The 12,647-nt window shown below is 51.1% G+C and overlaps 1 protein-coding gene across 12 annotated transcripts in view; it reads left to right on the plus strand.

Annotated features, from left to right (window-relative positions):
- KMT2D (lysine methyltransferase 2D) overlaps positions 1-12,647 on the plus strand; it is a 125,553-nt gene that overhangs the window by 96,771 nt on the left and 16,135 nt on the right. For 11 of the 12 annotated variants that reach the window (XM_084837334.1, XM_084837330.1, XM_084837339.1 and 8 more), the window contains 4 exons: positions 625-800; positions 1,265-1,392; positions 9,025-9,378; positions 11,067-12,213. In XM_084837334.1, coding sequence (XP_084693460.1) covers positions 625-800; positions 1,265-1,392; positions 9,025-9,378; positions 11,067-12,213 — 1,805 coding nt within the window. The remainder of the gene's footprint in view (positions 1-624; positions 801-1,264; positions 1,393-9,024; positions 9,379-11,066; positions 12,214-12,647) is intronic. The other variant, XM_084837340.1, reaches the window with a different exon arrangement.

Raw genomic sequence — 12,647 nt, forward strand, 5'->3', positions numbered from 1 at the left:
GAAGTGATCGTTTCCTCCCTCCAGAAGTTCAAAATGGCAGCCTTAAGAAAAGTAGTTGTACTAATGAGAGGAGGGAGGGTCAAAGTAGTATAGTTAGCCCATGGTGCTAGTTTGCTCCTGGAGAAGCAGGATGAACTTGCATAACATCTTTCTGGGTTTTCCATGCTTCTAGCAGGGGAGAACAGAATTCAGGCTTGTGGGAGCTACTTTTATTTTTTTACCAGAACCCCGAGATCCACGAACTGACACAAGATGCAAAATGCATCTGGCTCTGGGGGCGGAGGCAATTACCTACAGAACTCCATGAGCCACATACTGGGATGACCTGCATGCACAAATACACATCTACATCTGAACTGGTACAGAGGAAAAGTTCTAGGAGTCTAATTTAGACCTAAACATTGCTATTGTTAAATAATTTGGTGTTGGGAGACCCTTGCTTTTCTACTGGAAAACACTCAGAAATTTTCCAGTAGATCCTGATCTACCTTCTGCTCACTCCTGACCCTAGAGAATGGCGGGTTGGGTTGTATCTCCCAGCACTGTCGGTGGTTTGGAACATCCCTGAGATACCTGCAGAAGTGTCGCTATATTCTATAACCAGTTTCTGCAATTCCTCTGCAGAATGGAGAGTGACGAGGAAAGTGACTCCCCCGATAGCATCGTCCCGGCATCGTCCCCTGAGAGCGTCTTGGGTGAAGAGATGCCGCGCTTTCCCCTGCTGGCTGGAGTCAAGTCTGAGGTGGAGGAGCGCTCACTGTCCCCTGTCATACCTATCATCCCAAAGGCCAGCATCCCAGGTTTGTGAGAGCTGGAGAAGCTGCGGGGAGGAAGGGCAAGGTGGCATGTTAAGCATGGGCTGGCATAGGACCTAAGCAAGGGGTAAGCAGCCTGGTGCCCTTCAGGTGTTTTAGATTGGAACTCCCATAATCCCTGACCATTGACCATGCTGGCAGGGGATTCTGGGAGTTGTAGCCCAAAGGATCTGGAGGGCACCTAGCCCCGATCTAAACTCTACTGTTGCTTGCATTGTCCAGGGGAGAAGATGCCCGTAATGTTAGGAGTCCAAAGGGCTTCTGAAGTGGGCTCTAAAGGGCAGAGGACGCTCTTCTAAGGTGCTTCTGGTAACATGCAACCAATTCCAATAGGTGTGCGGGGGTCCAGTTTGAGTGTGGAACAGCCCTGCCCTTTTTAAGGTGGTGTTTGTGTTTATGCAAAAGGTCTTTCCGACTCAACCCTTTTTCTTTTCTCTTGCACTTCTCAGCTTTCCCAGATGTCAAGCCCTATGGGCCCCTGGAGCAAGGGGGGAAGGGGGCAACAGGCACTTCCTGGGACAAGGCCAAGGGCAGTGAGGTCTCCGTCATGCTCACTGTGTCTGCAGCTGCTGCTAAGGTATGGGGCCCACCCAAACAGGTGCTTTACCGAGGGCCAGGCCACAGACTAGTTTCTGAAAGGATAAAAAAGCCACCTTGTGAGGTGGTGGCTTTTTCCATGTGAGTTTCATGTGTAGAGGCCTGGGGATGATGGGAGTTGTGGTCCAACATGTCAGGAGGGCACCATATTCAGGAAGGCTGATGAACGGGATTGTTTCTGTGGTGCTGTCACGGCATGGAAGTTGCCAGCAGTCCCGGGGCGAAGGTTTGGGATGCAAGGGCGGAGCAGTGGCTGTGCTGTCTTGCCTGCTTTCCTAGCAGCACAGCCAAGTGGTGAATGCTGTCCCAGTTCCCAACACCAAGTGCATTTGCACATGCCTGTTCCTCACACCAGCGGCTGCAGCGTCAAGTAAAGGACTTGCACGTGTGTCAACAGCCGCCAACGGAACAGGCATAAGAGACAGAGCTTTTGTGCACCTCCTCCCAAACAATACTGTAAAGGAGGTCATTGAGCCATTGAGGGAAAGAGAGCAAGCACTGTAAAGCCACAGACAAAGAAGCTGCAGGCAATGGATGTTGGCAAGTAGGCAACTTCTGCTCCTGCACAGCATGCACCCAGCGAGAACATAGGCTACCTCTTAGCAAAGCAGAAGGCCCTGTGTCCCTTTCTCCTTCCCTGGACCGGCCACCCTTGGTTTGAAAGAGAGGGAGGTGGGGCAGTGAGGCAGCTGCCCATACCAAGCAAAGCCCACCTGGGGGCAGGGATCCAATGTAATGGGATGGGAGCATGGTTCTGGCAGCATAAGGCAGGCATGGGGAACCTGTGGCCCTCCAAAAGTTATTCATCTCCAGCTCCCACCAGCCCTAGGTAGCATGCTCAGTGTCAAGGACGATGGGAGTTGTAATTCAACATCTGGAGGGCCACAGGTTCCCCACCCTTGGACTGAATAGGTGAGGCAGTGCTGCTCAGGAAGCTAGCTAGCTAGCTGTTAATTAATTAATTACATTCTTCTTCGTAGTCTCTGTGCATCACACAGATGGGCTCTGCTCCTGCGCGTAGCCTTGGTTCGGGAAACTTCTATAGCTGAGCAAAAACTGGCGGGAACCCCTCCCCACCATCCCACTGTGCATACTCCAGCAGGTTCCCGCTCAATCCCTCAGTTCTTTGTTGACCGCCATTGTGGTAGCACTCAGTTGAAGGGGCTTCTTACTAGGCTCTGCTGGGGATAATTTTTTTCTCATTTTTTTCTGTCTTTCTCTTCCTTCTTTCTTTAGTTTTTCGGTCTTCACAGTTTATTCGGGGTTTTTTGTTATTTTTTATTTCGGTCTTTGCAATTCCTTGATCATGTGGCACCTTTGGGCATGTGGCTGTTAAGGCCCCTTTTGGGAAGTGCGTTTATTGTGGGGGAAAGTTACCACCCACGCACGGTTGCCCCTTGTGCCTTCTCTATCTGGGTGAAGGTTATGTCATGAAGGCCTGCCACCACTGCATGTTGTTTAGTAGACAGGCAAGGAAAGACAGGCAAGGGGACTGCGGTGGCTTAGTGGTTAAGACGCTGAACTGCAGACTGGAAGGTCGGCAGGTCAGCAGTTCGAGACCCGAGTGCTGCGTGATGGAGTGAGCTCCCGTCTTCAGTCCCAGCTCCTGCCAACCTAGCAGTTCGAAAGCAAGAAATTGCAAGTAGATAAATAGGTACCGCCTCGGCAGGAAAGGTAACAGCGTTCCGTGCACCTCGGTGTTCAGTCATGCTGGCCACAAGACCACGGAAGCGTCTTCAGACAGCGCTGGCTCTTCGGCTTGGAAACAGGGATGAGCACTGCACCCTAGAGTCGGACACGACTGGTTGGGGACACCTTTACCTTTTTTAAGGAAAAACCACGCTGATAGACTTAAGGCGATTCTTTGGGAGCAGCGGTTGAACGCAGCAGATGCTCCCAAAACGTCCACGGCATCGGGGTCAGATCAACCTGCAAGTCAGCCTAAGGATGCAAATAGGCTTCCTTAAAAAGAGTCTTTGGAAAGGCGGTGATTTTGCCTTCCTGGTCAGCTCCGGCTCCAGCCATGGGCTGTTCTGATCCTCCTACCCCTGGCTGTTCCTTGGCAGTTTCTCTTGCTAAGAAATAGTTGAAAAGGGGGAAGCCTTCTCATTCCTCCAAAGCATGGAAGAAAAAGAAGAATGGGAAGGAGTAAAAAAAGGTTGCCTCCCCAGCTGGAACACTCGCTCGGGTGCCAACACCACCTCCAGTGTTAGACTCGCCAATTCCAATGGTTTCTGCACCTTCAGTATCGACCTCGGGCTCTACATCGGAAGGGGAAATCAGAGACTCAACACCAACTCAGGATCGAGGGGATGTTGGGATGGAACCAATGCATGTACATCATGGTGAATTCTCCCTGCAATCGGGCTGCTCTGGCTACTCTTGCAGGGGCGAAGGGTCACCGGCTTTTCCACAGCCACGTTACAGGGAGAGAGGTCCCGATCTCCCCATTCTGATTGGGAGAGAGGATCGGACTGGTCTTTTCCTCCAGGTCATCGACGTAATTGGGACAATGTGAATTACTATCAGCCTTACCCTTATGCTGATGGACATTATGTTTATCCGGGCACTTACCCACATTGCCAGGAAGTCTCTCCATCAGCTTCCCTTTCGCATCCACCGGTTGCAGAGACTTTTATGCCACCACCGCCTCCTCCACCAGTGGTGCAGCGCCTCCTCCTGTGTTGCCAATGCCTGCTCCGCAGTGTTCTTCACTTCCTCTTCAGCAGTTGGTTCCTGAGTCTTCGGATAGGCAGAGTCGATGAACGCAGAGCTCCTTCCCCACTTCCACAAGCTGAGTCTCAAGCCTGACGACCAAGATGCTTAGCAGTGCTCTTCCTTCTCTCTAAGGGAGGATTGCCAATCTGACTCCGCTTCGGTTTCGTCCACTGCGTTATCGCTTTCGTCACCCAATGTCACTGTGGGCTCTCAGGACTCAACAACCTGTGGAGAGAGTTGAGGATCCAGTATTTGATGTTCTCCACACTGACTCACTCAAGCACTCCAGTCACCATTCCATTTCTTCCGATTTTATTGCAGACAGTATAACTGTCTTGGAAGGCACCGTCTTCCATGACTCTGACCTCTAAAAGGCTGGAGGCGATGTATAGGATCTAGGATGTGAGCTTTTTGTTCACCTATCCTCCTCCCAACTCGGTTATTGTGGAATCATCACAAGGCAGTTCTCATTGAATTCATTCCTCTCCAGCGGACAAAGAGGGCAGGAGACTGGACTTGATGGGCAGGCATATCTACTCCTCTGCTTCCCTTGGATTATGGGTTACAAATTATCAGGCAACTATGGCTCGTTATCAGCTTTTTTTTGTGGGAGAAGATGGGTTCACTGTGTGACTACCTTCTGGATGATGAGCATGAATTGGCACCAGTCTTTCAATCTGAGGGCACAGAGGCAGCAAGGCAGCAAATTAACACCGCCAGGCACCAAGCCGATTGCGATGCCAAAGCCATGGTGGGGGCCGTTGCGCTTTGCAGACATGCTGGTTGAGGTCGGCGGGTCTTACACAGGAGGCAAGTTCTCGAATTGAAGACCTTCCATTTGACGGTGACGGTTTATTTAATTCCAAGACCGATGAGGCCATGGACACTATTCGGAAGGCTAAGACCACGGCAAGGAAGATGGGTCTCTCACAGCCTTAACTGGCTTTTAGACAATGCCGTTGGTACCATCAGTCAACTTTCCACCAGTCTCGACCTCATCCAGATTGGCCAACGTGACAACAACAGGGCTTGCAACAGAAGCGACCGTTTGCTTTGGCATCACACTTCCAGTCTTCCCGCAGGAGAACCGACTATACAAAGAAACAACGCCTTTGACTGTCCTTTTCCGCCACTCCTCCTCCCAGATCACACTCCTCTCGTCAACTCCCATCTTGCAGCTTTTCATAGAATAGAATAAAATCGAATCAAATCATAGGGTTGGAAGGCGCCTTCCAAGACCAACGAGTCCAACCCCCTAATCAGTGCAGAAAGCCTGATTCCCAGGCGGTCTCCCATCCAAGTACTAACCAGTGCTGACCCTGCTTAGTTTCCAAGATCAGATGAGATTAGGCACATCCAGCCTGTTTTTTTCTAGCATGGCAGAGAATAATGACGGACTCGGGTCCTCGCTATTATTCGTCGAGGTTACAGAATCCAGTTCAACACTCTCCCTCCCTTCTTGGGCATCACAACCTCGCCTTCATCTCCACTACTTCTAGAAGAAGTAGACAAGCTTGTTTTGAAGGGCAGAGTCAAACTGGTCCCTCTGTTGGAGATGCACGAGGGCTTCTATTCCTGCTATTTCGCACTGCCCGAAAAGGATGGCGGGCTTTGCTTAGTTCTGGATCTCAGAGGGGTCAATGTGTTGATCCCATCCAAAAAGTTCAGAATGACTACATTGACTTTGATCCTACCCTTGCTGCAGAGCAGGGATTGGTTCGCAACCATCGATCTGAAGGATGCGTATTTTCATATCACAGTAGAAGAGTTCAGCCAGCGCTTTCTCCGGTTTACAGTTGACGGTCTTGCATACCAATTCAAGGTGCTGCCTTTTGGGCTCAGGATGGCCCCAAAGGTCTTTACAGAATGTATGGCTGTGGTGTACGCCCAGCTCAGACTTCAAGGGGGCCAGATCTATCCTTACATCGATGATTGGCTCCTCGTTGCCCAGTCAAAGAGCCACTTGCAGAAAGTCGTTCTGCTCACGTTAGATTTGTTGAAAGACCTCAGCTTGTGTGTGAACACAGAGAAATTGGTGTTGATGCCATCCCAATTTATCTAGTTCATCGGAACTTCTATAGATTCTCTGGAGGGGCAGGCGTTCCTTCCTCAAGATTGGGCATGAGTGTTAGTGCAGCTCGCGACGGACATTCCAACTTGCTGTACCATACAGGCCCACACGATATAGAAGCTACTTGGACTGATGGCGGCTACAACAGCGGTGGTCCCCTGCCTCCGCATGAGGATATTGCAGAACTGGTTCATCAGGTCATTTGACCTAGAGCAGGATGCACGAAGGGTCAGGCTACAGCTCCCTTCTGATGTCAAGACTTCCCTTCGCTGGTGGACGGTGTTGTCGAACCTCCTACAAGGCGTGCCTTTCCAGTTTCCCACTCCAACTCTGACAGCCACAATGGACGCCTCACTACTAGGTTGGGGTGCTCACTGCGGGCACCTAAAGGTGCAAGGACCATGGTTGAAGGCAGAGGCAAGCAGTCACATCAGTGTTGTGGAACTTCTTGCTGTCGACATGGCCTTGAGGGATTTCGAGATGATCTTCCATGGTCGCCGCATCCAGCTCGCTTCTGACAACATGATGGTTGTGTTCCACCTCAGCAAACAAGGAGGGACTCATTCAGTACCATTGATTCAGCTCATGATACAGATCTTCAACTGGTGTATTGCTCGGGCCATCAACTTTCCTGTGATTCATATTGCAGGCGAGGACAACACCTTGGCCGACCATGTAAGTCACTCCTTCCCAATGTCTCACGAATGGGAGTTCAGTCCAAGTGTCCGCAACTGCTTGTTTCATCACTGGGGTCATCTTGCTTTAGACTTGTTCGCGGTGGAGAAGAATGTGGCCTCAGTTTCTGCAGCCAAGTGGGCAGAGGTGCGTGGCCTCTTGAGGACACATTTGCACAGGATTGGAGCAGATGCTTCCTTTGTATGCTTCCACCATTTCCTCTCCTCAACCAGGTGGTAGCAAAGGTAGAGAAGGATGCAGTGGAGGGCGTCATAATTGCACTGTGATGACCGAGGCAGCTTTGGTTTGCTAAACTCCTGCATTGGTCTTTGGCGCCCATTGACACCAGCTCTGTTGTGCAGGGACAGGGGCAAAGTGAGACATCCAGACCTGCTTACCTTGCATCTCACAGCATGGAGGATCCGGCAGTAGATCAAATAAACTTCCCTGCTCCGCTTTAGTCTGTTCTTGAGGCAGCTAGGAAACCTGCTACCAGGAAATCTTGTGCTAGAAAGTGAGCACGTTTTACACTTTTTGGTAAGGACAATGACTTTGACCCTGTTTCTTGTACTATACAAGACATACTAAAGTTTTTATTGTCACTCCATGAGCAAGGACTTAATGTTCTTCTCTTAGAGTCTACATAGAAGCCATTTCAGCCTCCCATCTTGGTGCTGAGGGATCCTCAGTTTTCTTACATCCTCTTGTCCGTCAGTTTTTGAGGGGAGTTAAAAAATTGCCCCTCTGGTGAAACCTCTGGTGCCAGCATGGAGCGTTTCTGTAATTCTGCATGCGCTTACTCCCCCAAAATTGAGCCGCTTGCTACAGGGGATCTTCATCTTCTTTCCCTGAAAGTAGCGTTTTTAGTGGCCATTACCTCGGCCAGGCACTCTAGAGAGTTATGTGCCCTTTGAGTGGACCGGCCATGCTTATACTTGCATAGGGACAAAGTAGTACTTCGTCCTGACATTACTGTCTTGCCTAAAGTTGTTTGCAGTTTTCATTTGAGTTAGAATATAGTTCTTCCTGCCTTTTTTGTCTCACCCTCAACAACAATTGAAAAGACGTTGCACACCTTGGATGTTCGCAGGGCTTTGGCCTTCTATAAAGCCAGAACAGAGCCATTTCGTTGATCCCAGCATTTGTTTGTCTGTTATGGGGGATCTAAGAAAGGACTCCCCATCTCCACCCAGCACCTAGCATCTTGGGTAGTCCAAGCTATTAAACTGGCTTATGAATTGGAGTCCTTGGACTGGTCTGGTCCGGTGATGGCGCGCACTCGACTAGAGCAGTTGCGACATCAGTGGTGTTTGAGAGAGGGGTGTCGATACCAGGTGTCTGTTGGTCTGCAACCTGGTCCACCCCTTCCACTTTTGTTGAGCAGTATCGTCTTGACATTCAAGCCTGTAAAGACTGCTCCTTCGGCCAGATGGTGCTGTCAGAGGCTCTTGAATGATGACACCGACCCACCTCCTGGCACGTAAGCTTGTTATTTGCCCATATGTGTGATGCACAGAGACCATGAAGAAGAAAGTCAAATTGTTTACCTGTAACTGGAGTCCTTCGAGTGGTCATCTGTGCATTCACACAACCCACCCACCTTTCCCACTTCAGTGTCAATTTCATGTGATGTTGTTTACTGGAATTTCTCAGTGTTAGGGGGGCCACAATTGGTGGTCTTCTTGAAACTGAGGGATTGAGCAGGAACCCTCTGGAGTATGTGCAGTGGGATGGTGGGGAGGGGTTCTCGCCAACTTTTCCTCAGCTATAGAACTTCCCTGAATAAAGGCTCCACACAGGTGCAGAGCCCATATGTGTGAATGCACAGGTACTCGAAGAACTCCAGTAACAGGTAAGCAACCTGACTTTTCTATAGCCAAAGCCTTCTAGGTGGTTCACGACAATTAAAACCAAAAAATGCATAACAAAATACAATATAAAATGTAAAAGCTTAAAACTACAATATAAAAGTACAAACCACATCCCTGTGCCATTCCTTGTATTAATCAATTAGTGTGGCATAGCTAAAAAATGTGTTGCATGGTGATTATGGTACACTGCAGCTTACAGATGGGACTTTTTACCCCACCACGATTCGGGTGGATCAGCCACCCGCTGCTTCTTCCTGATGTTTCCCATCTTCCCCAGAACCTGAATGGTGTCATGGTGGCAGTGGCGGAGCTGTTGAGCATGAAGATTCCCAGTTCCTATGAAGTGCTGTTTCCAGATAGCCCCATGCGGAGTGCTGCCACTGAACCCAGAAAAGGTGAAGCTAACACACAGGGTGAGTATCCTAAACTGGGCAGGAACTTGATAATATACCCTTGTGGTTTCTCAACCACTGACTTACAAGTTCTGGGTTTTTTGTCTCTTTCAGGCAAAGAGAAGCCGGTGAGTCAGAAGGGCCCTGAAGGTGGTCCAGAGTGGCTGAAGCAGTTTGATGCCATGTTGCCTGGCTACAGTCTCAAGAATGAGCTGGACATCTTGACATTGCTCAAACAGGTGGAGGAGGGGCAGGGACCTTTCCCAGAATGCTGTTCTCCCTCTTCACTGAGCAGTGTTAACCGCTGAGTTGTGTTCTTGCTCAAGGAGATTAACGGAGGTCTTAGCACAGGGGTGGGGAATCCCTTTCCACCCAAGGGCCGAATTCAGTTTCAGAGAAGCTCTTGGGCTTCGTTCCAGTGGTGGGTGGGGCTGAAGGCAAAAGGGAGTGTGGCCCAAAACACCAGGAATTCAAAAAAACCCAGCATGTTTTAGTGGCAAGTGCTTTCTGCAGTAGCTAAGCCTTAGGAAAGGCATTTCAACCTTTCAGAATGGGAAAAGCTGGGAAACCACCCAATGAGGAAGGCCAGGATCTCTTCTCAATCATCCCAGAGTGCAGGACACAGAATAAAGGGCTCAAGTTACAGGAAGCCAGATTCCGGCAGAACATCAGAAACAACGTCCTGACTGTTAGAGCAATACGACAGTGGAACCAATTACCTGGGGAGGTGGTGGGCTCTCCCACACTGGAGGCATTCAAGATGAGGCTGGACAGCCATCTGTCAGGGATGCTCTGACTTGGATTTCTGCATTGAGCAGGGGGTTGGACTCGATGATCTTATAGGCCCCTTCCAACCCTACTATTCTATGATTCTTTGACTGGTAGTTGGCAGGAAAAGGGGTGGGACCATGGGAAGGGAGGGCATTTGGGGGCTGGATTTGGACCCCAGGCGTGGGTTTCCCACTCCTGTCTTAACGCAACTTCCCTTCCAACTTGAAATATGCCTTTGAGATGGCAGGCAGGCCCAGTGGACAAATTTTCTCCCCTCCCCTCCCCCACTTACTCTGTTTTGTATTTCCTTAATGTCACCTCTTGGATGTTTTTCTTGAGGTCCTTGGACAGTTGTAGATACCCACATACACCACTTTCCCAGCCATGACTGATAAATTAGAAAAGAATAAATTGGGAGAGGAGAATTACTCCAGCATACGCACACAGTATCCCACTAGCAGCAGGACTTAGTGACTGTAGGAACGGCTTATAGAATGTGGAACAAACTGCTCACCTCAACTTCCATTTTTTAAAGCGAGTTTCTAGCCCTCCAGGATTTCAGTGATGCACCTGTGAAAGCTTTCAGTGTTCTGAAGGTTGGAGCTTCTGTTTCCCATGCGAGTGCATGCTCCTCTCTCGTGACCGCCAGTGGCTTCCCCTAACCAGCCACCTCTGTTGCCTGTCATTTGCCCAGCTCCATAGAAAGGAAGACGTACTGGTGGCCTTGTGACCTATTGGTGGCAAATTTATTTATTTATTTATTTATTAAATTTATAGCCTGCCTTTTTTCCTCCTTAAGGAACCCAAGGCGGTGTACATCGTCCTCCTCCTCCATATTATCCTCACAAGAACCACCCTGTGAGTGGGTTGGGTTGAGAGTCTGTGACTGGCCCAAAGTCACCCAGTGAGCTTCTATGGCCACATGTGGACTAGAACCCGGATCTCCTGACTCCCAGTCCCAACGTTCTAGCCACTACACCACACCGCCTCTCACACCACACTGGCTCTCAAATTGGCATGGATGCCATGAAGCAGTGCCCATAGTAGATCCATATACCTTGCAGTGCTGATAGGATCTCTAGTACCAAGCATGCTGGCTGACAGAGTGTGGCTGAGGTCCCTTCTCTCAAAGACTGTTCCTTCCTTTCTGTTCCAGGAATGTCCAGCTCCAGAGAAGGCTGCTCAACACTGCTACATCAACAATGTCGCCAACCTGGATGTACGGCAGCTCCTGACACTCCCCGAAGAACCCTCTCCACCTCTCTCCCCATTTGCACCCTCCCCACCTAGCCCCCCCCGGGCTCCAGAGCCAGCCCCGGCACCCGAAGCGCCCCCACCGCCTGCTCCGTCTCCTTCCCCGCCCTCCCCCAAGGAGGAAGCTCCGCAGTCCCCCCCCAAAGCCAAGCCTCGCTCCCGGCCCCTGGAGGACAGCGAGGAGAGCAGGCCGCGGCTGAAGAAGTGGAAAGGGGTGCGCTGGAAGCGGCTGCGCTTCCTCATCTCCATCCAGAAAGCGGGAGGCGCCAAGCGTGATGGGGACAGGGAAGTTGCCGAGTTCGTGGAGCGCCTGGCCACCACCCTTCGGCCCGAGAAAGTGCCGCGGGACTTACGGAAATGCTGCTTCTGCCACGAGGAAGGCGATGGGGCCACGGATGGCCCGGCGCGCCTCCTGAACCTGGACCTGGACCTGTGGGTTCATCTCAACTGCGCCCTTTGGTCCACGGAGGTTTATGAAACCCAGGGCGGGGCCCTCATCAACGTGGAGGTGGCACTGCACCGGGGCCTGCTCACCAAATGCTCGCTTTGCCAGAAGACGGGGGCCACGAACAGCTGCAACCGCATCCGCTGCCCCAGCGTCTACCACTTTGCCTGTGCCATCCGGGCCAAGTGCATGTTCTTTAAGGACAAGACGATGCTGTGCCCGCTGCACAAGCTCAAGGGCCCCTGTGACCAGGAGCTCAGCACCTTCACTGTCTTCCGGCGGGTCTACATCGAGCGAGACGAGGTCAAGCAGATTGCCAGCATCATCCAGCGCGGGGAGCGCCTCCACATGTTCCGGGTGGGGGGCCTGGTCTTCCATGCCATTGGGCAGCTCCTGCCCCACCAGATGGCGGACTTCCACAGCGCCACGGCGCTCTACCCGGTGGGTTATGAGGCCACCCGCATCTATTGGAGCCTGCGGACCAACAGCCGGCGCTGCTGCTACCGCTGCACCATCTGCGAGAACAACGGCCGACCAGAGTTTGTGGTGCAAGTGATGGAACAGGGCTTGGAGGATTTGGTCTTCACAGACTCCTCGCCACAGGGTAAAGGGATGAGCCCGGGCCCTAGGCCTCATTTTCATGGGCTGTTGCCCGCTTTTGAGAGCAGCCAGGGTCCATTTCCCCTGAAAAACACCTAGAATTCTGCTGTGCTAAATTGAGCTGTAGTGACCGGAAAATGCAGCTCTTGGCCTAGAATAATTCATGCCAAATGCTCAGCATTTGTGTTCATGTGCTAAATCAATCAGATCTTCAGAGCATTTTTTCTAGTCTGTTTTGCCAATCCGCAGGATTTAGAAACTGGGAGGGAGGTTCCTATGAATCAGTGTGCTAATATCTATGGCTGTGGTGTTTGTGGGGAGAACATGGAGCTGAGGGGTGTAGTGCTGAGGGCCCTGCCACAGGAATTGCTATCGCAGTTTCTTTGAGGGCAGGAGCAGCAAGCCAGGCTCCCTCTTGGATGCATGCAAGGTGAGAAA

The sequence above is a fragment of the Heloderma suspectum genome, chromosome 2 (genome assembly GCF_057233095.1).
Source record: "Heloderma suspectum isolate Gila_16-S chromosome 2, 16-S_ref, whole genome shotgun sequence".
NCBI classification, from domain to species: domain Eukaryota; kingdom Metazoa; phylum Chordata; class Lepidosauria; order Squamata; family Helodermatidae; genus Heloderma; species Heloderma suspectum.